The sequence below is a fragment of the Melospiza melodia genome, chromosome 24 (assembly GCF_035770615.1).
Source record: "Melospiza melodia melodia isolate bMelMel2 chromosome 24, bMelMel2.pri, whole genome shotgun sequence".
In the NCBI taxonomy this organism is placed as follows: domain Eukaryota; kingdom Metazoa; phylum Chordata; class Aves; order Passeriformes; family Passerellidae; genus Melospiza; species Melospiza melodia.
In genome coordinates, this window is record NC_086217.1 from 5,303,646 (window position 1) to 5,328,762 (window position 25,117).

Genomic DNA, 25,117 nt, shown 5'->3' on the forward strand with positions numbered 1-25,117 from the left:
GAAACTTTTAGATTGCACTTTATTTCCTCATTTGCCATTTAAATTCTCCCTAGATTTGGGCATTGCTTGCAGCAGTCTGGATATTGAAGCTCTAAGCAGAAGAATCTCAGTGGCACTAAAAGATACAAAATATTTGGCTTTTTTCCAGAGAAGAGCTCACCTACCATGCACAGTGCACAATTTCCCAACAAATCACAGCTGACAGGTTTGGTCATCATAATGACCAGATTACTGAGGCTTAAAAACTCCAAAAGACAAAAACCAGCTTGATTTTATTTCTGAGCATCCATCAGTTCCCAGCAGGAGATGCACCAGGGGCTGCAGTTACTACAGGACACGGGATCTTTAGAAGGTGAAAATCCAAGAGGAGATGAGCTGAGATTTCCCCCATGGGCTGAGATGGTTTAGCTGAGCAGGATTTGACAGAGGGCAGCTCCAGAAGTGCCACTCACAGGAGAAACCAGCAAACACAGGGCCATTCATGTTAGGCTTTTGCCCTACATTTAAATCTCATTTAAAGCTACATTTGAATCAAGCTCAATCCACTAAAGCTGCTGGTGATCTTGGTCTGCCTTCACACAGATTTAAAACATGTTGTAATGCAAATTCCTTGGAAAAAAAACAGGCTTTAAGACAAGTATTTCAATATGAAACCCAAGTGACTTTAATATTTCCTTACATTCAGACAATTTAACAATTCTCCCTTGTTAGTACAGACAAGGAAGAGTTTTTAAGATTCAGAACAAAGAAATGAAATTACAGAGGATTAATCTTGCTGGTGTGCCCAATGAGAGCCCTCACAAGTCCAAGTGTCCTCTCACTCCTCTTTATATTGATTTTCAGTGTAATTCCCCCCTGTATTTATTATTTCCACAAAAGGTTACATTATAAAGTCCAAACCGTTTGCATAAAATTAAAAAAAAATCAAAGCACATTCCCGGATTTTCAGTGTTTCACAGAAATTATACATCCAGAAATTATACATCCAGGTAATAAACCAGATCAATGTGGTTATTTCAGAGTTTGATTGAAAAGAAAATAGGTTTTTCTACCATTTATTTATCAACCTCCTGACCCACAGAAATCTCTGCAGTAAAAACCTTAAAGTATTCGGCAGGATTATGCATGAGTTTGCACACAGCTCCTCTTGGAAGAACCTGCAATTTAATATTCAGGATTCTCATTAACAAAAAAAGTCTTCTTACTAAACCGGAAAAGAGAAATCAAAAAATAGCTACTGAGAGACTTCCTGAATTATGAATCAGTAGTAATTACATTTTTAAAAAAGTTCAAGGCTCAGGGTATTCCCCACTGATGCCACACTCAGAGAATCCATCCCTCTCAACAGAAGGTGTGCTCTAGACAGTAACATTCAATTAACTCAGGTCTCAATTAACTGAGGCTCAATTCACTGAGGTCAGACCTTCTACACCACATTAGTAATGAGGAGACCAAAGAAGTGAACAGGTAACAGCAGCCTGGGAGTCACAGCAAGGCATGGCCCAAAGATTGTTTGTATCTTTCAAACTGAAGGATTTTTTTAAAATATTAAAAAATCGAAGAACCCACTTTCGCTTCTTTGTGGAACCCATTCTTACTTCTCTGTGGAGCCCATTCCCTCTTGTTTGTGGAACCCATTCTTGCTTCTTTGTGGAGTCCATCCTCTCTTCTTTGTGGAGTCCATCCTCTCTTCTTTGTGGAGCCCATCCTCTCTTCTTTGTGGAGTCCATTCTCTCTTTTTGTGGAGCCCATTCTCTCTTCTTTGCAGCCTGTCCCCATGGCATTTGAAGTCAAACCATTTTCAGAATGCATCAAATTCAGGATGGTCCTTGAGCCACCATTTGCAATATTTATGGAAAAGGAGCTGTGAAATCAAAATGTGTGACAGCTGTTCCCAGAGCTGGGCAGTTCTGATTGCATGTGAGGTTCAGAGAGCTGCTTTCTCCTCTCTTCTTGCAGGTTGCTGTCATGCAGAGCTGCTGTGCAGGGCACTCAGGGGTGTGGTGTGACCCCAGGGTCTGTCCCTGCAGGGCACTCAGGGATGGTGGCTGTGACCCCGGGGTCTGTCCCTGCAGGGCACTCAGGGGTGTGGTGTGACCCCGGGGTCTGTCCCTGCAGGGCACTCAGGGATGGTGGCTGTCACCCCGGGGTCTGTCCCTGCAGGGCACTCAGGGATGGTGGCTGTCACCCCGGGGTCTGTCCCTGCAGGGCCCTAAGGGATGGTGCTCTGTCACCCCGGGGTCTGTCCCTGCAGGGCACTCAGGGATGGTGCCCTGCCACCCCGGGGTCTGTCCCTGCAGGGCACTCAGGGATGGTGGCTGTGACCCCGGGATCTGTCCCTGCAGGGCACTCAGGGATGGTGGCTGTCACCCCGGGGTCTGTCCCTGCAGGGCACTCAGGGGTGTGGTGTCACCCCGGGGTCTGTCCCTGCAGGGCACTCAGGGATGGTGCCCTGCCACCCCAGGGTCTGTCCCTGCAGGGCACTCAGGGATGGTGCCCTGTCACCCCGGGGTCTGTCCCTGCAGGGCCCTAAGGGATGGTGCTCTGTCACCCCAGGGTCTGTCCCTGCAGGGCACTCAGGGATGGTGGCTGTGACCCCGGGGTCTGTCCCTGCAGGGCACTCAGGGATGGTGGCTGTGACCCCGGGGTCTGTCCCTGCAGGGCACTCAGGGATGGTGCTCTGTCACCCCAGGGTCTGTCCCTGCAGGGCACTCAGGGATGGTGGCTGTCACCCCGGGGTCTGTCCCTGCAGGGCACTCAGGGATGGTGCCCTGCCACCCCAGGGTCTGTCCCTGCAGGGCACTCAGGGATGGTGGCTGTCACCCCGGGGTCTGTCCCTGCAGGGCACTCAGGGGTGTGGTGTCACCCCGGGGTCTGTCCCTGCAGGGCCCTAAGGGATGGTGCTCTGTCACCCCAGGGTCTGTCCCTGCAGGGCACTCAGGGGTGTGGTGTCACCCCGGGGTCTGTCCCTGCAGGGCACTCAGGGATGGTGCCCTGCCACCCCGGGGTCCCCGATGCCGTGCTGGGGGTCACAGCTGAAGGAGATGGTGATGGCAAAGCGAGTGCCCCACTGCACCCTCTCCACCCGGTGCAGGTTCTCCGAGCCCGAGGTGAAGAACGACACCCGGCCTGCAAAGACAAACATTTAACCCTTCAGTGGAGTTTGCCAAAGCTGCAGCTCTCCCTCCACTGCTCTGCTGCTCTCCAGTGAGCCGGGAGCCCAGAGGTGATCACAGACAAACTGTGCAGCTCACACTGCACTCTGAAAGCTTTTTACCCTTTAAAACACACATCAATCCTTCATTCTATGAGCTCATATTGCACTCTGACAGCTTTTAACCCTTTCAAACGTACATTAACCCTTCATGCTATGAGCTTACACTGCATTCTGACACCTTTTTACACTTTCAAATATAAATGAATCTTTCATACCATGAGCTTCATACACTAACCCTTCATGCTATGAGTTTACACTGCACTCTGACAGCTTTTAACCCTTTCAAACATACATGAATCCTTCATCCTATGAGCTTACACTGCACTAACAGCTTTTAACCCTTTCAAACATATTCATCCTTCATGCTACGAGCTTACATTGCACTCTGACAGCTTTTAACCCTTTCAAACATACATCAATCCTTGGTGCCACAAAGCTGGACATGCAATCCTTTCATCACAGTGGGTAATAATTAGCATTGATTCATAGAAGGCTCTGATCAATCTCTCTCTTAATTAAGAAACCCAGTGCTTTTATAGACAGTTATGACACAGGTAGACTTGATTGGTCCTCCAATCAAATCACCAGTAGCTAATTAAGAAACCACCCTTTGGTACACAAATCTCCATAACACATTCCACATGTTCACAACAACAGGTGCAGCAAGTTAGGATAAGAATTGTTTCCCTTTCCTTTCTCTGATCTTCTCACAGACTTTGTCAGGCAATGCCTGGGAAAGTTTTGTGTTTCTCTCTGTGGCCAGAGAGCTGCTGCCACAAAATCCCACCCAAAGCTACTTTATAAAAGCCAAGAACATGGCAGCCAGTTCTTAGCTGCCTCAATTAAAACCAAAGAAGTGCAACTTTAGTGACTGTCAGCAAAGTGAACTGATTTCCTCCCTTCTAGACCTGGCTCTGATTTTGAACCAAAGGAGGAGGAAGCACCACAGAGGTGGCAAAAAGCCTTCAGAGACAAAACCTCAGCAGGTTCCAAGCAGCTGTGGCAGATGTCAGCATTGCACCAAGTGTTTGCTATCACTTTCTGTGCCTGCTCTGATCACTCCCACTCAGGTCACAAAGTCACACATCAGCCATGCCCAAATTCACTTTCCTTAGGAAGAGCCACTCCATCCATGCATGGGCTTGGCAGTTCTTTTTTATAGATACAAGTGCTCAGGGGTGTGCCTGCCCAAAGCCTTGACCATCACCACCCTGCATGGGGACACTGTGGGCCTCAGGTGGCACCAGGTGAGATGGAAATGCAGTGACTTTGATGCTGACAGCAGAGCACACTGCCATCCCCCTCAGTGAGACAGCAGAATGGAGCCCTCTGCATTCCCACATGAATTAACTCTTCTGAGAATGTACAGGTTTGATGTTTGATGTCCACAGGTAACTCTGAACTGATGTGGCTCTGTAGGACTGCTCCAGTTCTCCCAAGGAAGCCAAAATTTCTCACCTGCACAGCTCCCTCACCTCAACAGCATGAGGTTTTCCTGCTCAGGCTTTCTCTCCACTGCTCAAATTCCAGTTTGTTTGAAAGCTGGAGCCTGCCTGAAGTCTGCACAACAACAACATGAGCCATTCTAACCCTTACCCCACCTCCATGGCTGCAGTGGGCACCAGGCACATCACTGGGTTTCTCTTCTAAAAGGACCCCAAAGATCCAGAAGTTCCTTTGTTTGCATGCTCCTGAGCAGCACCCAGGGGGGATTTGGACAAACCTGGACTGGCTTTATGGGGCTGGGTTTCCCCACTAATCCTGAGTCCCTTTCATGTTCAGCTGCAGCTCACATCTAATCTTCAGAGTCTTTCACAGCAATTTCATCCCTTCTGTGCCTGCAGCTCAATAATGGGTGAAGTCAGACATGGAGAGAACAGATCCATTTGTGGGCACAGCTCATTCCCACCTCACTGTCCTGCTTTTCTGGATGAAAAACTAAATGAAGGCATCGTGCTCCTGTCCCACCAGTGCTGCCATGAACAGTGCTGCCCTCAAGGATTCCATACAAATCCCCTGTGTCACGACTTTTTTCCCCCTTTTAAACCATATTTCAACTTCATTAAAGTACATTATTATTATTGGTCCCTCACCTGCTCACCCAAAGCTTTGCCTTAAACTGACTTTCAAGCTGTTTTGTTTGATCTCTGACTAGAAGTAGTAGTAATTCACAGCTAGATAAGGTTCAGTGTGTTAAGCCAGTTAAACAGAATTTTTTTTTTTGCTATACTGAATGTCTTTTAAAGTTTTTTCTTTAATAAATATGTCTTCATATATATGGTATCAGTGTGCTCCCATATGCATCAACTGGGGTCTCTGGGTAACTGAACAAGGCTATATAGTCAAAGATGCTTTTTCCTCACTTGGGAAGAATTTCTCTTAAACTTACTTCCTTTACAATATTTTTGAAGCAGAAGCACGCTCTTTCCACAGTACATTACTTTTACCAGTACAAATGTTGAAAGAGAGGGTAGAGAATGTTAATTTACTAATTCCCATTCCATCTGTGTCCCTGCTCTCCTCCATGGAAGGGAGGCAAAGAAGGGCTGGGGGAATGGGAAGGGTCTCAGCCCCATGCACTGCCCATGGCTGGGGGGCACTGGGAACACTGGGGAAGGGAGCTGGGGGTGCTCAGCCTGGAGAAAAGGAGACTCAGGGGTGCCCCCATCACTCTCACAGCTCCTGAAAGGTGCCTGTGCTCAGCTGGGGCTGGGCTCTGTCTGCAGCAGCACTGACACAACCAGAGCACACAGCCTCAAGCTGTGCCAAGGGAGATACAGGTTGGATATTAGGAAAAAGCGTTTTACAGAAAGGGAGATAAAGTTCTGGAATGGATGCCCAGGAAAAGTCTCCATTCCTGGGTGTGTTTAACAAAGCCTGGATGTGGCACTGGGTGCCAGGGTTTGGGTGAGGGGTTGGGGCTGGGTTGGACTCGATGGTCTTGAAGGTCTCTTCCAACCCAGTGATTCTGTGAATTCTTGAAGGTCTCTATCAACCCTGCCATTCTGTGAATTCTCTGAAGCAACTGCTCTGTCTGGTGAAAGGGAAGGAGGAACAGTTTATTTGGCACCACAGATCTTTCATCTCATGCACTGACAGCTTCCACTCTCTGCCTAACATTTATCAGCTCTAAATGTTCCTCAGGAAAGAAGGAAAAGCTGCATCTCAGCTGCTGAGTGACAGCCAGACAGGAGCACTGCCAGGGAAAATGCACAACAGTTGTCTTCTCATCCTCTGCATCTGTTTAGGATTAATCACCAATTCATTCTCATGTAGTGTCCAAGAAACCCCATCACATCATTAGGCAAATAAACTGGTAATAATGTTTTCTGCAAGCACACAATAAAATTTATTTAAGTAAGTCAATTATTTATTTTAAAATGATGAATTGGGAGAATTTAAGTGCTTTAAGCAAATCCCACAAAAGGAACCTGGACTGCAACAGATTCTCCTTTTCCTACCACTCTCTGCAATCACCTCACCAGTCCCTGGCACAATTTGTGTTATGTTTTGCAAATCACTAAGAATTGCTATCCTCTGCATGGCTGGTGCTTACTGCAGCTGCTAATGCTGCCTCCATTTGTTCCTCACCAGGACTGATAGCTACTTCTATGATGTTTTAAAAATTATTCTCAGCTTTCAGCTGATATTGATTTAACTTCAAGATGTGCTGCAGTTTTTTACTGATTGGAGCAAAAGTGAAGCTGGAATTGGCAGATTATCATGAGCTAGACTGAATCTGGAGGATGTGGATTGAATACAGAGGAAGATGAGATTGTTTGTATGGGATATTTGGGTTCCCAAATATCTTATACCTTCAAATCAAATATTTTACAGTTCCAGATAAGTTTGAGATTAAAGAGTCACACTGCACTCTCCAACGTACAGAATTCATTTTGCCCCACAAATTAGTTTCTCCCAGCAACACACAGAAGTGATTGTGATCTTTCCTGTTGCCTTTGTATAATAAATTACTTGTATGAAGAACAAATTGCCTTGTAAGTTGAAAAGAAGTGCAGCAAAGCTGACCTTCAAACCAAGAAATGCACATGCAAATAAAGAACACAGAACCAGAACTGGGATTTCATTCCAACAGCAGTTTCATCTACACTTGATGATCAAGTGAAGTCTGGGACCTGACTAATGTTGCCAGACCCCAAATTCATACAAGACTCTGCAAAATAATGAAATTTTAAAATGTGAAACTTTAAACACTGACAAGTTTAGCAGCAGAAGAAAGAATACCAATTTTGTGATTGAAAAAGGAAAGCCTTGATATTTGCCATTTATTCTTATTCCTCCTTATATCTTGCAGATTACTAAAACATGTCTCAGACCAGCAAGAAGAGTTAATATTGAAAGGGCTCTGTTTTGAAGGGCTTAATTTTCAAAATGTTGCTCTGGTTCTTACAGTCTCTCAAACTGAGCCAATCCTGGTGCAAAGAGGTGGAAAAATCCCAGTATGACGATTTTGGAAACAGAATTTCCATGTATATTTTAAAGGAACAGATTCTACTTTAGATCTGTTTCTTTGTCACAAAAAAAATTCTTTTCAAAGTTGTATTTCCCTTGGCACTAAGAGTTTTCTTCCTCATGGTACAGTGAGTTTCTTGTAGCAGAGAGAGGTTCTGACTGATGTCAAAAGACAAATATTCACTTCTGAAGCCCATCAGAACACAAGAAAGATGTGTTCCTTCATGCCATGTCTGGTTATGAATTAGCCAAAGGTCTGTACACTTAACTGGTGCTGACTTGCTCATTTCTGTTAAAAAAAATAATCTGAAGAGCCTCAATGTTAATAAATCACAATTCCTTCTTAAAGCTAATGTTTGCTAACAACCAAACTAGAGGATGTTAAAGATCATCCTATAAATTAGAGAGTTGTTCAGTGAACTATGTGAGAGTCAGGACTTAGAGACTTCTTAGGTAATGTGCAAGTGATGTCCACTGAGGGAAGTGAAAAGCATTTTAATTTAGGCTCCACTGCTGACAGAACAGTTCTCCCTGATCCTCACCAGAGCAGTGCTGCAAATGCATCTGCAGCAGCAGTGGGACCTGCCCAGGCAGCATTTCAAACACAGGACATCCCACAATGCTTTAACTGCTTTTTCTTGGATTTCCAACTGCTGCTTTTCTGCTCTGCTGCATCACTAACAATGCCTTTCTGCTCCCCACTGACACTTGGACAAATTGCTGCTCACAGAAAAAGAAACCTGCTCATTTTGGCTCTCAGAATCAGGTCCCCAAAAATGCAGGCTAAGTGTGAGGCAAGTGCCAGCTTTTAGGAGTGCAGTGGCATTAGCAATATAGAAAAGTAAATTAGTTGTCAAGCATGAAAACTGAACCAGTGATTATGACAGTCATCCCTAGAAAAGCCTGGAGCTCCTAAAAGAGAAGCATGAAAGCTCATCAACATGTGGTTTTAAAAGTGGAGCTGGAGTGGCAAGAGAAGCACAAAGGATCAAAAGAAGCGTAAAACAAAACAAACAAAGAAAAGCCAAAAAGACAGAAGGAGAGAAAAAACATTGCAGAGCAACATTACGAACATGAAAAATACATCAACTTGTTCCAGCAACAGAAAACAGCCTGGGGTCATTCCTTCACAAAACACATTTTATCAGCAAGAGGAAAAATAAGTGCAAATGCCTTCACATTGTGCTTCACCTCTCAAAGCTTTTCTGCTTTGCTCACAGGATGTCAGTGGGGATTGTGCACCAGAGGCTGTGACACAATCAGAGGAGCCCCTGACAACTGTGAGAACAGAGATGTGTTAGAAAAGTGTAATTAATTTTCTCCTGTGTCCACGAGGGATATTTGTGCATTGCTTTGTTTCACTGCCCATACACGCCCCTGGCAAAGGGACAGCCAAAAAGAAAATTCTGGATTTCATCAGCTTCCCCTTCTTCCCCCAAAACAACATCAAGAGCAAAGACCTTGCAGCAGAAAACCTGAAAATGAATAGATGGGGCTGAATGGAAGCAATTTCACAGTTACAGACTTTAGGAAATTAAGTCAGGGGCATGTTGCACACTGCAGCCAGGCTGAGACAGCTCTCCTCACACACCTAGAATTCAGTTGTGATATCTACAGCTATAGAGATTTGGTAATCTTAGAATTGCATCTGAAAAATAGTTTAATGTGTTCCCTTTCAAAATACTGGCAGCAGCATTTTGCAAAACATGAAGCTTTCAGTTTAGGGTTTACTTCCAATCATAAAAGACAAAATAATCAAACACACAGTTCTTGCTGGCAAACCCAGGTGATCTCAGAGTTAATCTAAAGCAGCATCACTGTGATCCAGAATTCAAAGAACACCCATCCCAATCTGCAGGCAGCAACAATCTGAAGTCAGCTCTGCTTGGGGTAACAACTGTCAGCAGACAATTACTGAGGCTCTTTAAATGAGTAAATTTCCATCTTTTCTGCCTTGGAAAAGAAAAAAAGACAGAACAGAACAGGAATATAAAGTTGCCCATTTTTTCTTCTTCCCTGCAGCAGTGTGGCTGATCTTGCATTATGAAAGGTAACACTGCTGGAAGCTCAACACTCACCTGCCAGACAGATGAGCTGAGGCTGAGCTCCTCTCTAGGCAGCCCCAGAGTAATTCTAGTTTCAAATTATCCACATATTAAAAAAATCTCAAACCAGCCTGAAAGGTTTTTTATTTATTTATAACTGACAGCCATCAGAAGGCTCATCCCTGTCAGACCTCCTGGAAGCAGGGATGGATTTATAGCCAAGTAATCCTGGTTCACCATGCTCCAGCAGAGCTGTGACAATCCATCACCTTCACACCCACCCCCAGCCATTACAGGGTATTTTAAGCCCCCACCTTGAGCAGCAATGGAATTTCAGGCCAGTGTAAAATAAATTGCTTTAATTTGGATTTGCTGCAGTGACAGTTAGCTCTGCTCTTGCTGCACAGTTGTCAGACTAAACTCATTTTGACTCAGAGATGGGGCAACTGAGAGGTGTTTTGAACCTTTTATTCTATTTTCAGTCTCTTGAGAAGGGTGAGACAATACAGGTATTATAATTCATGCTATCACAATCAGAAGCAAACTATTTCCTAATATACTATAAGTGTTTCTTGGCCTATCAGCTTTAGCTACACTATGCTGTAAATGTCTTAAAGCTAAGAATCTAAAATTATTACTATTATTACTATTTCCCACCTGCTAAGCTGTCAGAATGTCAGAACTGGCCACCTCTTCTAAGCCCTACATCTTCCCAGGAAGTCACTTCTGGTGGTTTAACACCACACGTTACAAACTGTGGCTGTATTTTAACCTGCTCTAATCTTTATTTTGATGTCATCAACCTGACCACAGCATGCTCCACTACCCCACGTTATTCCTGCTGCCACAAACCCAGTCCCCACAGCAGCTGCCAGCCAGAAAAGTCAATAAATGGCAGAAGCTGCAGCCAGCCTGGCTCGTACCTGCTCGGGGCTCCACTGTCTTGTTGGAATCTGCATCCATGAACACGAAACGTCCACCCCCGAAGTCTTTGGAGTAGTCAGAGAGATAGAGCAGAGAAGTGTAGTCAAAAGAGCCATAAGTCACCTGTGGGGGAAGCCAAAATTACCAAAATTTACCAAATTCTTGATCTTATCTCTGCAGAGCATGGCTAATTGAGCAGATGGATCTGGTGGGTTTTGCTGATTCTCAGTTTTTTCTTGTATTTAATAAAGGGGTCTTTGAAACCAAGAACACCTTTTTCTAGGGATTATCTGTGTTTATTAGTCTATTCTCTTGTAACACTGCAAGACTAGCATGTCATGTTTATTAATTCTATTGTTACAGTTTCCATCATTAGAGAAGTGATGAATTGATTTCCATCATTCAAGAGCAAAAAACAACAGTGTCAGAAGTGCACAGTATCAAAAAGTCAGGATTTCTGCTATTCCAAGATAAAATTTCACCAGGAGGTTAATATGCAGAAGAACAACACTTGATTAATGATTTCCACCCATGATTAATCTTGGGTATAAGGTTTCTGGATACCTCACTGCTATTTTTTCACCACTATCACACAGGAGATTCACAGTAAATCAGAACTTCCAAGTAAATATAATTTGTTGAGGGAGCTTCTACTCTTTTTCATACAGGTTTTGTTTAAAACCTGCTGTATTTTCTGAGACCACCATTGGAGGGAGGAATGATGCATCTGACTCCACTGATATCAGAAGGCTAATTTATTATTTTATCATCTATATTAAATAAAAGAATACTATACTAAAAGAATACTATACTAAAGAATACAGAAAGGATACAGACACAAGGCTAAAAGATAATAATGAAAACTCATGACTCTCTCCAGAGAGTCTGACAGAGCTTGGCCCTGACTGGCCAATAAATAAAAACAATTCACATGAAACCAGTGAAACAATCACCTGTGGGTAAACAATCTCCCAAACCACATTCCAAAGCAGCAAAACACAGGAGAAGCAAATGAGATAATATTGTTTTCCTTTTTCTCTGAGGCTTCTCAAGAGAGATATCCTGGTGAAGGGATTTTTCCAGAAAATATGATGGTGACAAAAACCCTTCAAACTGAACTTTGGAAGTCTCTGCTTCTTCTCAGCCTACAGACCAAACATCCCACTTTTAAGTACATCAAGGTGATTTTTTCCTTCCTTTTAAAGCATTATTTTTGGTTGATATGTACACTGAGAAAATAAATACTACATACTAATACTGAGAGTGAAGCTATCTAAATATTTAACATTGACTTTAGCTGATTGTGGAAATATTTCCTTTCATATCTACATGTCACCAGCAATTAAAAAAATACTTGAAATCAATGGCTGGGTTCTCCAATTTCTTTGTGCATCTCAACTCAAAAGTTCAGCATTACACTGTCAAGCAGTGAAATGTGCAGCACAGTAGCACTGTATAAATACACAGAATTTGCAGAGTGTTTTGACTGACCTGGTGACTGTCAGAGGTAGGTGCTACTTCCAAACTTAGAAGTTTTCTAAATATTTTCAGTCATGTTTCAAGTTATACTCATTAGTGCCAGTTAAATTTTGGCTCAGGAGCAGTTGTACACATTTTTTCTGTAAGGGCAGGACCAGAGAGAACATAACAGCAGATGGAAGAGGAAGACATTTCCATTCATACTCATGTTATTATTTTGACCATAAGGCCTCAGAGGAAAAAAGCCAAACCACAAAAATGAGAGAAATATTACAGTGATCCCCTTCTCTCCATATTTTTCCAGACCCTGGTAGCAATACAAGGCAATAAATGGGAATTAATGAGCAAGTGCAGCACCTCAGAGCAGCCACTCTAAAGCCCTTCCCATGCAAATCAGCTTTGCAGAGCCATTTTCCATTTCACTGTCCTGGTGACAGAAACTTCCAATCGATTTAAGGAAGGCTCCAGCCAGTGCAGAAGTTCATTCAACTCATAGCTCCAAATTTAATGCATTAGAACTGTTTTTATCAACTCTTCAGGGGAGCAGCAATCTTTGCTCCTCCAGTGCACTCTCCAAGGTGGTCTTACCAATTCTAAACTTCTAAGAACTTCTAAGAACCAACCATTTTAGCCTAACCAAACACACCTGATTGCTAGAGATGACTAATTTGGGGAATGAAGTGTGCAAGAGAAAATGGCTTTGCTCTTCCTGTCCTTATTCATTACTCACTCTCAGAAAGCAACCAGGCCTGAGAAATGCAACACTATGGAAAGCAAGCATTAAATTAAACTCAGTTACTTATAATGCTACAAGTCTCTCCATGTATATCAAATATATTTGTTACCCTGGCAATGATTTCCAGTACCAGACAGATTAATAATTGAACCAAAAGATCAAACTATATGAGGGAAGCTGTCACTAAAAGCCACACAGCTCCAAATCAAATTTCTACAGCTCCTTGTAAACAACACAAGAGAAAAAAATGCAGATAATTCCATTCAGCCTGCTATGTCATATGGTTAGTGTGCTATTTTGAACACTCCTTATTCAAAAAGTCAAACACAGATAATATTTAATGGTAGATGCTCATAATGATATTTACGTGACACTTCTTTAAAAGCTATTCATTATTATAAATAGAACTAATTGCCAGGATTAGCCAGCCCCATTTTGCAGTGGGTTTTTTTGAGGGACACATTTCTATGCAACTAAACAGTTGTAGGATTATAGAAGAGGTCTGCAGTTCCTGAGATTTAGGACAGCATCCTCTGCTTTCCAGTGCAGAAGAAAATTCACTTTTTGCAATCAGCATTGGTCTAGCATGCAGAAAAAGAGTCAAAACTTCTCTTTCCTCTAAGCCTTCACCTAATTGTCCTTATCCAAAAAGTCAAACACAGATAATATTTAATGGTAAATGCTCATAATGAGTATATTTAAATAAATAAATAAATAATAAATAATAGTCTTCTTTAAAGGCTATTTTATAAATAGAACTAATTGCCAGGATTAGCCAGCCCCATTTTGCAGTGGGTTTTTTTGAGTGACACATTTCTATGCAACTAAACAGTTGTAGGATCATGCAAGAGGTCTGCAGTTCCTGAGGAGATTTAGGACAGCATCCTCTGCTTTCCAGCGCAGAAGAAAATTCACTTTTTGCAATCAGCATTGCAGAAAAAGAGTCAAAACTTCTCTTTTCCTGTAAGCTTTCACCTAATTCTGTGTAGATAAGCCCCAGAATAACCCTGATAGCCCTTCCAGTGTGCTGTTGTTGGCAGTGTCTATTAGACAACAAAAGAGCAAAGAGCACATCTCTGAATTGCAAGGGGCTCTAGGTGAGCTGAGGTGATGGCTTTGAGCAGAAATGACAATCAACCTCCTCAATTTTCAGAAATGATGCTGTCCCAGGGTAGAAATGGGATCTTTTGATGTGTTTTATTAAATGTAGGGGAAGAAAAGAAAGGTGAAAAGTCTGCTAGAAGAGACAGCAGCTACTCTCAGTGCCAGAGAGGGCTGCAAGTACAGGGGAGGGTTGGGGACATGGAGAGCACATTGCAGGTAAGGATAAATAATTAGAATAATTAGGTTTGGCTTGTTCAGCTCAGAGAAATAAAGGCTGGAAAGGGATATGATTCCTACCCATACATGCATGGGGGGTGGGAGGATGTAGAACTGGGGAGAAAGAACAAGAATAGCTATAAAGTGATCATGGACATGTTTAGGCTAAAAAAAAACAGAAGAAATTTTGGGAAATGTGCACTGAAGTGCTGGACTAGCTCTGATAGAAGAAATTCAAGGAAAACAAACCCAAAACCATCTTATGGCAGAGCCTGACAGTTCTGTGAAGGATGGGAGGATCTGTGCCCAGGCAGGGGAGTGCACAAATCTCCAAATTCCCCCAGAGAATGGTGGAAGGCTGCAGTGCTGACAGTGTGAAGTGTGCAACAGCAACCCCATTATAAATCAGGTGTTTGACATTTGGAGCCTCAGCTCCAAACAAATTCCATCCAAGATGAAACTCCACATCTTAAAACAACACTATCTTCATTTGACTTAGAGGCTTATAAATTCAACAAGATTAAATGAGACATTTGGGTGATTTCAGGGTTTCCATTCCTATGTAACCACAAACCAAGGAAATTTTAGGAGGGAAAAAAACAAAGCCTCAGATAAACAAAATAAATTTGTACTACTCCATTATGCTGTTAAAAGTCTTCAGGGAGATTCAGATTGAGAAATCTAATTGCAGTAGACTCAGCAACATCAGGGAAAAGGCAAGAGGGGTTTTCATATGTTCTAAGAAGCCACATCTTTTTAACAACAATGTCACTCTGAAACAGAAAATATAGTGAAATCTTTTTGCTAAGGCTCCATTTTACCTTTCTTCTGGAAGGAGGCAAGGAAAAAACTGTGATGTCTTCTAGGAATAACCTTCACTGTTAAATCATGCACAAATACCTGAAGTGAATTGTTTTGTTCCAAGGGGAAAGCACAAATAATGATCCAAGACAAAAGCATCCAAAAAGCTGGCAAGTTTTATTGATCTTTCTTCTACTTCCCAGCATTCACACTTGCTGTGGAGGCCACATAAGAACTCTACTACTCTTTGCTGGGAAGAATTTTTTACCTCAGATCAATAGAAATTTGGTTTTTTTCCTTGCTTTCAACTGCAGTCTGGAAGTGGAAAAGTTTGCTGGAGGAAGTAAAGTACAAGCCAGGCTGACTGCACTGGAGGCAACCTGGGAAGCTGCACAACTTCATCCTAATTAACCTCTCTCAGACTATTTATGATTATGAACAAGGTGTTTGCAAACTGCCCCAACTGGGATAATTCTCTTCACAGACTCAGAATTATTTAGGTTGTGTAAAAGATCTCCAAGATCACTGACTGCAACCACTGTCAGAAATCAGACAGCCCCATTATTCAGTACAGAACACCACTAAGGTCTAGATTATGCATTCCAAGTCTAGGAGAGCATTTTTCCTTCTTGTTTTGGTTTTTTTCTGAAGCTGGAAATGGGTTAGAAAAAGCCAAGACAAATCAATTGATGTATCTGCTCCCTGAACAGACAGCCTGCAAGATAAATAAAACATGGACAAAAGAGAAGGATAAAACCAGGAAAACATTCAGCCTGCTGTCCATCATGTCCAGGCATTCTCAGGATGACAGGACAGAAAAGCAGCTTCCACAAATTCTCTTCATGTAAACTTATTTGCATGTAAATGATAAAATAACTTGTACATTACAGGAGATATTTAGGTGGGAACACTTAATTGAGAGGTTATCCCACCACCTTATTCATTTCCCAATGCAAAACACATGCAGAGAAGAATAAAGAGAATTCTGGCAAGCAGGGCTTGGGCAGACACAAATCTCACTATAGTAATAAATCAGAGTCTGGAATTCTAAAATAGGCTTTTTGGGGGGCTGAAATAAAAGAGTGGAGAAAATAAGCATAAACTGTTGAAATATACTGCTTTTGCCACTCTTGTGGCAGCCAAATCTGATTCTCTGAAACTGTGGAAAAACTGTAAGAACCAATGAATTCACTGCACTTCACACAAGCAGAATCACGAGTTTCCTTCTTCCCAAGGATCTCCTGGAATTTGTTGGAACCCTGGATGCTGAGAATTTGAAACTTTCTGTGCTGAAAGGCACAGACTCACAAGAGAACACTGCATTTGACCCGAGGCTGTGGAGAAGGCTTCCAAAATTGAGTGATAGCACTGGGATTACAGGTGTGGAGTTGGTTGGGAGTGTACACACAGTGTTTTCACCCTGTGTAATATCACAGGGTGAAAAACTTAAAGAGTTTGGGATTTTATAATATAGTAATAAATGTGAAGCAAATGGAGGTTTTAGGGTGGAGACAGGTTGTTCTTTACCTTCTTCCTGGGTTTGGGTGGTATTTTGTAATTGGATAGAAAAGTCCTCATTGAGGGCTTCAAGTGATCAGTTATTGGGTTCAAAGGGAAAATAATTTAGGTGTCATTTCTTAATTGGATAGTTGAGCCTTAAAAGACCTTGTACCAAGAAACAGTTGGCCATTTTGTGCCTTGCTAATGAAGGACTGCAGAACTCACTGCTGTGGGACTGTAACATGGATAAGAAGTAACAAACACCTGGGTCTGAAAGTGAACTATCATCTCAAGTGCCTTCAATCCTGACCCCAAGAGAGGCAGAAAAAGGAAGCAGAGAGCCCACAGGAATTGAGCATGACATGATGGAATTTCTGTGAACCCCACCAGCACAATTTGCTCCCTGCAGCCATTTCCTACCAAAACAATCTGGATTTCAAAACCATCCCTACACCTCTGGTCCAGAGCCATTCCTATTCACTGGTTACATCACAGCTCTTCAAACCAGAGGCACCCAAAACCTGGCAGATTCCACCCTGCAGGACTTTCTGCTCCCAAACATAAGCTGTGTCATCACTACCACCACATTTTCTAAATTTAATCTGCTTCTGCTCACATGAACAAGGACACAGGAACTCACACCAATGCTGTGACCAACAGAAGACACTTCCCTCAGACTGGCTTTTCCCAGGAAATACTTTCAGGCAAGGAATATTTCTGTTTGATTTTTTCATGTCTCAGGTCACAGACTTCAAGCTACACTGCCCACTTACAGACTTGAGCCCTAAGGAATAACTTGGATTTTGCTGGGATTATTTTTTGGTTCCATTCTGGGTAATCCCTGACTCCAGAGTGACTCATTTATAAATCCTGGAGGCATGAAATGTGGGTATTGTGGAGATGGTTTTTTGTTTGTTTGGGTTGATTTTTTTTGGGTTGTGAGGTGCTTTTTTCTTTTCTTTGATTCTTCCATTGTTGGTATTCTACTGTCCTGCACAGAATGCTTGAACTCAGTGAAACTCAGAAATAAACTCAATACCAAATAATTTAAGTCCATTGAGAAATGCCAAGTATTAAGCTGTAAGCCTAGAAATTAGACTGTGCAGTTAAAAGGATCAAAACACCAAATTATTGAAAGAGGGTACCAGGTCCCACATCCCCACTGAAACACAAAATGCTTCAATTCACATATAGCAGAAATACAAATATTAAACCTTAGATCAATAACAACAGTGACCAACTGACCACTGTGAAACAGCTCCTTCTAGGTCAGGCTGAAAGAGCAATTCAGGACATTTTAATCAGTGTTTCTGACAAAAGAGATTCCTGACGAGTCATTCTCACAGTTTACTAATTCTAACAAAGCTAAATTAGAGAAAATAAAAATGAATGGGATGTAATAGCCTGTGTTTCTTAAACTCACTTATCTCCCATTAGGTTCATCCCCTGAAGCACCAGTTTTCAAACCTGTTTGATGGATTGTTTAGATGCAAAATGATTTCAAGGTGATTTAATAATAATAATAACAGATATTTGCATCCCATGTCAGCCCCTCCTCACCTTGTCCACGTGTGGGTGCCAGTACTCATCATGTGTTGTCTTGGCCCCTGTGCTGTTCATCCTGGAGAAGAAGGTTGGCTTGGTCAGGTACAAGGCAGAAGAGCTGATCCCAAACACCTGAGCAATCCTCTGCTGAATCCTCTGCCTCACATCCCTGCAACGAACACACAGGGTGTCAGTGCCACCTCCCTCCTGCTGCTCCTGTGCTCTTCATCACTCACTGTTCATCCTCAGCTCAGAAACGTGGGAACACACAGCCATGTCTGATTTTGCCTGAGAAGACAGAGGGAGAGAGAGAAAAGAGAGAGAGGAAAGAGAGAGAGGAAAGAGAGAGAGGAAAGAGAGAGAGAAAAGAGAGAGAGAAAAGAGAGAGAGAAAAGAGAGAGAGAAAAGACAGAGAGAAAAGAGAGAGAGAAAAGAGAGAGAGAAAAGAGAGAGAGAAAAGAGAGAGAGAAAAGAGAGAGAGAAAGAGAGAGAGAAAAGAGAGAGAGAAAAGAGAGAGAGAAAAGAGAGAAAAGAGAGAGAGAAAAGAGAGAGAGAAAAGAGAGAGAGAAAAGAGAGAGAGAAAAGAGAGAGAGAAAAGAGAGAGAGAAAAGAGAGAGAGAGGAGAGAGAGAAAAGAGAGAGAGAAAAGAGAGAGAGAAAAGAGAGAGAGAAAAGAGAGAGAGAAAAGAGAGAGAGAAAAGAGAGAGAGAAAAGAGAGAGAGAAAAGAGAGAGAGAAAAGAGAGAGAGAAAGAGAGAGAGAAAAGAGAAAGAGAAAGAGAAAGAGAAAGAGAAAGAGAAAAGAGAAAGAGAAAGAGAAAGAGAAAAGAGAGAAAAGAGAGAAAAGAGAGAAAAGAGAGAAAGAGAAAGAGAAAAGAGAAAGAAAAGAGAGAAAGAAAAGGGACCTCCTCCCAGGGATTTTGGTTGGGGTTTGTTTCTTTGGGTTTCTTTTTTAATTGTCAGACTATCAAGGGATACAAATTTTGTCTCCTGTGGCCTAGGTTTGAAAATTTCTGTTTTCCTGTGTATTTCCACACCTATCCCACTGTTTGTTAACTGCTGGAACATTAAAGGCTTTCACAGAGATATTCTTAATCCAAAGCAGGTAAAAGTAAAGTTGTACCTTCATAAAAGGGTTGCCTCTGAAGAACCTTTAATTACTTTTAAACCAATTGGTGAAGTTCCTGGCACCATCAAATTCAGGGCTCTTGGTCAACATATGTATTGGTATTATTACCAGATTCTTTTAAATGAATGTCTTTTTTAAAAGATGTCTTTCACAATTACACAATTACAGTGTACAAACAAGAAAATGTGAGAAAACGCATTTCTGAAGTTGTGCATGGAATTATATTAGTAGGTTTGTATCTTCCACTGAATTTCGCCACTCAGCATAACTTTCAACAAGTTTTTCCCAGGTATTTCTCTAGGGAACTTAAATGCTGACGAAAAAAAGAAGTGACAGAATTAAAACAAGACCCGTGGTGTGTCTAAAGGCTGTGAAAGTCATCTCTTAAAATCCACAAGTACTTAAAAATGCTAAATATTCATTCTGTTCACACCTAGTCCCTCACAAGAAACAGAAATAACACACACAGATTTCATTTTTTAACCTGTCTCTCTTTACATTTTTAGGGGTCAATTCAAGCTATTTTACAAGTGAAGTGTAAAAAGTATCAAATGAAGTCAGAGGGATTTTCAGGGATATATACAGCTCCAGGAGCTGAGGTTTCATGTGCTACATAGTGGTGGAGTTTGCAAAAGGAAAGAACCCACAGCTCCTTCCTCTCATGCTGTGGGAGGCTGATCTTGCTGTCTGCTTTTTCCAAGGAGCAGGATGCAGGAAAGGCTCTCAGAAAGCATTAAATGCAATTATTCATTTTGTGAAAGGAGAGCTTTGAACAAGGCAGCTGAAGAATTCAGAGCCACGAACAGCAGAGCAGCTGATTCTGGCCCCTGCAGCAGCCAGGGATAAATCCCCTCCCAAGCAGTCACAGTCTTGACATAACTGAATTCCTCCAGTTGTCCTCTCTGCAGAGTCCTCCCTCTTCTTTCAGCATGATTAATTTTTCACTTTTAAAAGCTTTCTGTTAAGGTTTGCTGTCTGCTGTTTATAAGGCTCTGTTAAAGCTTCTCTCCTCTTGGAGACTGATGTGCAATGTTTTGGGCACAATGTGTGTTTTACAAACCAAACAGGATGCAAAGTCCTACTCAATATGACAAATACAGCTTTGAAAAATAGAATAAGGTCACTTTTTAGCCTAGAAACATTCTTCTGTACAGTCTGTTTTCTGCTGGCCAGGCCATTTCAACATTTATCAATATGACTGCAGGTTTTCATTCCCCTCCCTGCCTTGCTGTTCCAAACACAAACTACTGGCAAAATACTTAAGGACAAAAGCATTGCCCTTCATGTCTAAACCAAGTGACAAGAGAAGCCAAATTTCAGCTCAGAAGAAAGGAATGAATGAGCCCAAAACTGGGAGAGCCACACTGATCCCTCAGCCTCTGTGACCCAGCAGCAGCAGGAGCCTCCCTTCCCTCACTGCTCTTGGCTCTTCACAACTCTTGGGACAGTTCTGGAGGATTATGGCTACAAAGAAAACATTTCTTCATGCTGGAGAAGCATTTATTTTCATAAGCACAGCAACTCTTGTCTCATTCATGCTGCTGAGGTGAACCCTGGCAGATGCAATAATAGAGCTCTCAGGGGCAAGAAATGGCCTGGAACAGCCTCCAGTCAACAAATGAATGCTCCAAATTAATGCTCAGCACCAAATTCATGCTCCCCCCACATCTGTCAGCAGGAGCCCTTGTCCATGTGCACTGAGTCAATGGGAAATACCAAAAGGTAGAGCAGAACTCCCTGAGAGGAGCACATGAGCACCAGATTCTGTAAAAACAGTTGTCACAGACATCTTTTATGAAAAATCCTTTCCTTTTTTTTCCTCCTGAGAAGCTGAGAGGCCTCAGGAACAAAATGTAAACAATGATTATCTGCTGCTGTGGAATGCAACAGGTGCATCTGTGATTGGTCTCATAGAGTTGTTTGTAATTAATGGCCAGTCACAGTCAGCTGTGTCAGACTCTCTGGTCAGTCACAAGATTTTATTATCATTCCATTCCTTTATTATTCCTTGCTAACCTTCTGATGAAATCCTTTCTTCTATTCTTTTAGTACAGTTTAAATATAATATATATCATAAAATAATAAATCAAGCCTTCTGAAACATGGAGTCAACATTCTCATCTCTTCCCTCATCCTGAGACCCCTGTGAGCACCACCACAATCAGTCTCTGTTTTGAGTTAGAGGAAGAAATTTTTGGTGAGGAAGAAAACGTAAAATTTTTGATGAGGAAGACAATTTTTTAAAAAGCCAGTGAAGTATAGTTGGAAGCTCAAGGAACACACAACTTGAAAGAAAGGAAGTTTGCAGCTTGCCAAGCTGCCAGTTTAATGTAGCAGCAGCACAAAGAGATGAAAGTGCCACTGAAAAGTTTCTGTGAGACACAGGCTCTGCCAGACCAACACAAAAAATGCAGTTAGGAGCAAAGTGTGACTGAGCCATGGCGACAGGAACACTCAGAGCTCAATGCACACAACTCCAGATGATCCCACCTGTCAGCACTGCCCAGGGAGCTGACAAAGCAAAGGGCTCCTCTAACAGCAATCACACACACAACACACACACAAAGCAAAGCCACAGCTCCTCCCTGCTCCTCCTGTCCTCTGCCTTCATCAGCTGTCAGGTTTTGGGAATAAATCTTTTGATTGTGCTGTTTTCTGCTCAACTCACCCCTTCCAGCAAACACCCTGATTAAAGGTCTCCTTCCTGAATAAACATTTCATTTATTATGTGCAACAAGAGGGATTGCTGTAATGTGCTTGGCAGATGGTGGTTAAAGCATCAGCCTAGAAACCATAATTGAGTCTGAAGCAATGTAATTTTGACAGAGACAGCTCAGAAATCAGGCCCCTGGCTCAGGATGCCTTCTCAGTTTCCTTATGTTGCAATCAGTAATACTTAGACATGAATTACATTCAGTTATTTCTCCCAAGAGTGTATTTTTAAAGTGACCTTGGTAGGGAAGGGGAAGTAATGAAGACAGATGCTCCCAAAAATAGCATAAAATCATTCATTAAGGCCATAAAGTACTACAGTCCATGCTAAAGCACTGCCATTAATAGGAACAGAATCATTTAATAATATATTTTGTATTAGCTTCACATCCAGTCACTGAAACATCCCCTGTACTGGCATGAAACCCCAATGGAATAGTGACATTCCCTAGCAGCTGTCTCATCTCACAGCATAAAGTTATAAAATTATTGAAAAATTGAATGCTTCTGTTCATGTGAAACAGAAATTATCTAAAGTTCAATAATAATCAAGGAATCATCTAATTTTTGCAATATTGGGATCAGAAGTAAAAACATTTTAAAGAAGTTCATCTATAAAGACAATGACATCTTAAAGGAGCTGTTAAATAAAAATAAGCTTAAAGTGATTAATATTTTAATATTTTATTCATTAATTACTATTTTAATAAAACTAATAAACTCATTTGGCTACTCAACATTCCTTCCACCACTAGAGGGAGATCAGATTCCTTCACACAGGCAAAAAAAAAAAAAAAAGACCAAAAAATAAAAAAGTTCAAATATTCAAATCAGGGACATTTTAAATTATAAGAAACCAACTGAAATGCATAACCAAAAAATTATTGTGTCTAGTCTTGTTCCTAAACTCTGGCCCCACACCTCCCCAGCCACATGGAACTCGTTAGCTTTGTTGTGTTTGTTAAGTGCATGAGCAGGGCTGCAGCAAAGCTGGGAGCATCAGATGCCAGAGCTGCTCCATTATATAGAGTTATTTCATCCTCTGGCTGCTTCTCCAGCCAGAACATGAATCATCTAAAGTCCTTCCACTTCCTGCTTTACCATTTTTAATGTTTTGCTACACTCTGCCTCAAAAAAACCCCAATTCCTGATGTAATACTAGCCCAGAATTGTGTCTTTCATCTCACACAACCCCTTGGATAATGTGTGAAAGAGGAGGAAATGAGGATTTTCCATCCCAAATCCCCACAGAACTCAGAGGAGCAGCTCTTCTTGCTAGGAGGGAAATGTGTGGTGCTGCCATCACCCTAAATACATTCACACCCTAAAACTGTCCTGACGTGGCTGATGTTGTTTATCAGTCACCAAAAAATCCTTTTACTTCTCTTCCTTGAGTCATTTAGTTCTCTAAATTACTAAGATATTACTATTTTGAGCTGCAAAATCCAGTGTATGAATGCAAAGGGCAATCCCCTCCCAGCCTGCACTCCACAAAAAACTCAAAACCATAAGAAGTTCTGGTTTGTGGCTCATTCAACAGTTACTGGAAATCTTTACCTGTATAAGGCAAAATCCTCTTCGGTGAAGATGTCTTGAATTTTGTCCCCAAAGTACCTGAAAAGTTAAACAACAGTCTAAAAGAGGAGCTGCTGAATCATACTGAGCAATAACAAGAAAACTCCTTACCCTCAATCAAAAAGTGAGGACAAAATAAAAAAAAAAAAATCTTACAAATGCTTTTGAGCTTGATGTCCAAAAAAGATCAAATGCTAAAAGATTAAAGGATTGAAATGCTGCAAGTGGTAATGGCATTCCTCAGGCATTAAAAAAATCCCCTCCCACATCATGAAATAAGCACATGGATTCAAGTTTTTAATGGTTCAGGCTATTTGATTTCTTCCACCACTGAATAAACTAAACTATAACTGTGAAAAAATACTATGATTAACCAGTGCAAGAACATAAAAATAAAGATAATGGCAGCTTTCAAAGTGCCCAGTTCAATAAAAGATCCTTTTTCATGCCAGGAAAGCTCTTTAAGTGGACATGGAAACTGTGGTGGATGCAGCCAAGTTCCATAATTTCTCCTCACTAATCCCAGCCCAGGGCTGGAGACACTGCAAGAGGCAGTGGGCAGGGAAGGGATGGGATGACAGCAGGCAGGAAGCCACAGCCTCGTTTTACCTGTACAGATTAACAAAATGCTTTCCCAGGGAAAGAGCTCCAGAGTGCAGGTCCAGAATTGATGCCTGGAAAAGGAAACAAAGAAGGAAAAATGAGCATGAAAAGGTTTTAGCATTATTTAACTGTGACCTTTAATAACTGTCCCAAGTTGCCTCTCACTTTCCACAGCCTCCCAAGTAAAAGCAGCTTCCAGCTTTGGGTTCACAATACAACATTTATTTTACAACTAGAAACCTCCCTCAGATCCCTGCAGAGATTATTAAGGTATTATAAAAAAAAGCACAGGACTGCAAATTCTGAGATGCAGATCTGACAAGGAATTGCCAGCCGCCCCCCATGGGCTCAGGGTAAATCACTCTGCTCCAGGATCCCTTCTTGAAGACATTTCCACACACATTTTCCAGTATTTGTGTGCTCAAGTAGCAGCACTAATATTTATCTTGCCCTGCATTTGTTATTAAAACTTCTCCTTCACCAAGAGATCCTGTATACTTCTCATATTTAATACAGACATTAAAAAGTCTCTTTAAAAGTACAATTAGAATTCCAAGGCTTGCTAGGACTAAACTTTATTTTCCTTAATTTCTAAGCTGCTATAAAAGAAAACCACATAGTGAAAACAAAAATTCAATCCATTTCTTCATCCAATTCAAGCCAAACTCTTCTGCTGAGCTCCCAACAAGCTGCTAAGATTAATGTCACAGACATATTTCATGAAAAATCCTTTCCTTAGGATTTTTTCTCCTGAGAAGCTGGGAGGCCTCAGGAACAAAATGTAAACAATGATTATCTGCTGCTGTGGAATGCAACAGGTGCATCTGGGATTGGTCTCATGTGGTTGTTTGTAATTAATGGCCAATCACAGTCAGCTGGCTTGGACTCTCTGGTCAGCCACAAGATTTTATTATCATTCCTTCCTATTCTATTCTTAGCTAGCCTTCTGATGAAATCCTTTCTTTTATTCTTTTAGTATAGTTTTAATATAATATATTTCATAAAATAATAAATCAGCCTTCTGAAACATGGAGTCAGATTCTTGTCTCTTCCTTCTTCCT

The 25,117-nt window shown here is 41.8% G+C and overlaps 1 protein-coding gene across 2 annotated transcripts in view; it reads right to left on the reverse strand.

Moving 5' to 3' along the window:
• Positions 1-640: 640 nt before the first annotated feature.
• OGFOD3 (2-oxoglutarate and iron dependent oxygenase domain containing 3) overlaps positions 641-25,117 on the reverse strand; it is a 35,201-nt gene continuing 10,724 nt past the window's right edge. The window contains exons 5-10 of one of the 2 annotated variants that reach the window (XM_063176063.1): positions 24,063-24,127; positions 23,436-23,492; positions 18,056-18,209; positions 10,659-10,782; positions 2,950-3,129; positions 641-2,771 (exon numbers count right to left, since the gene is read on the reverse strand). In XM_063176063.1, the coding sequence (XP_063032133.1) occupies positions 2,981-3,129; positions 10,659-10,782; positions 18,056-18,209; positions 23,436-23,492; positions 24,063-24,127 (549 nt within the window). In that variant the 3' untranslated portion in view covers positions 641-2,771; positions 2,950-2,980. Of the gene's footprint in view, positions 3,130-10,658; positions 10,783-18,055; positions 18,210-23,435; positions 23,493-24,062; positions 24,128-25,117 lie in introns of both variants that reach the window. The other variant, XM_063176062.1, reaches the window with a different exon arrangement.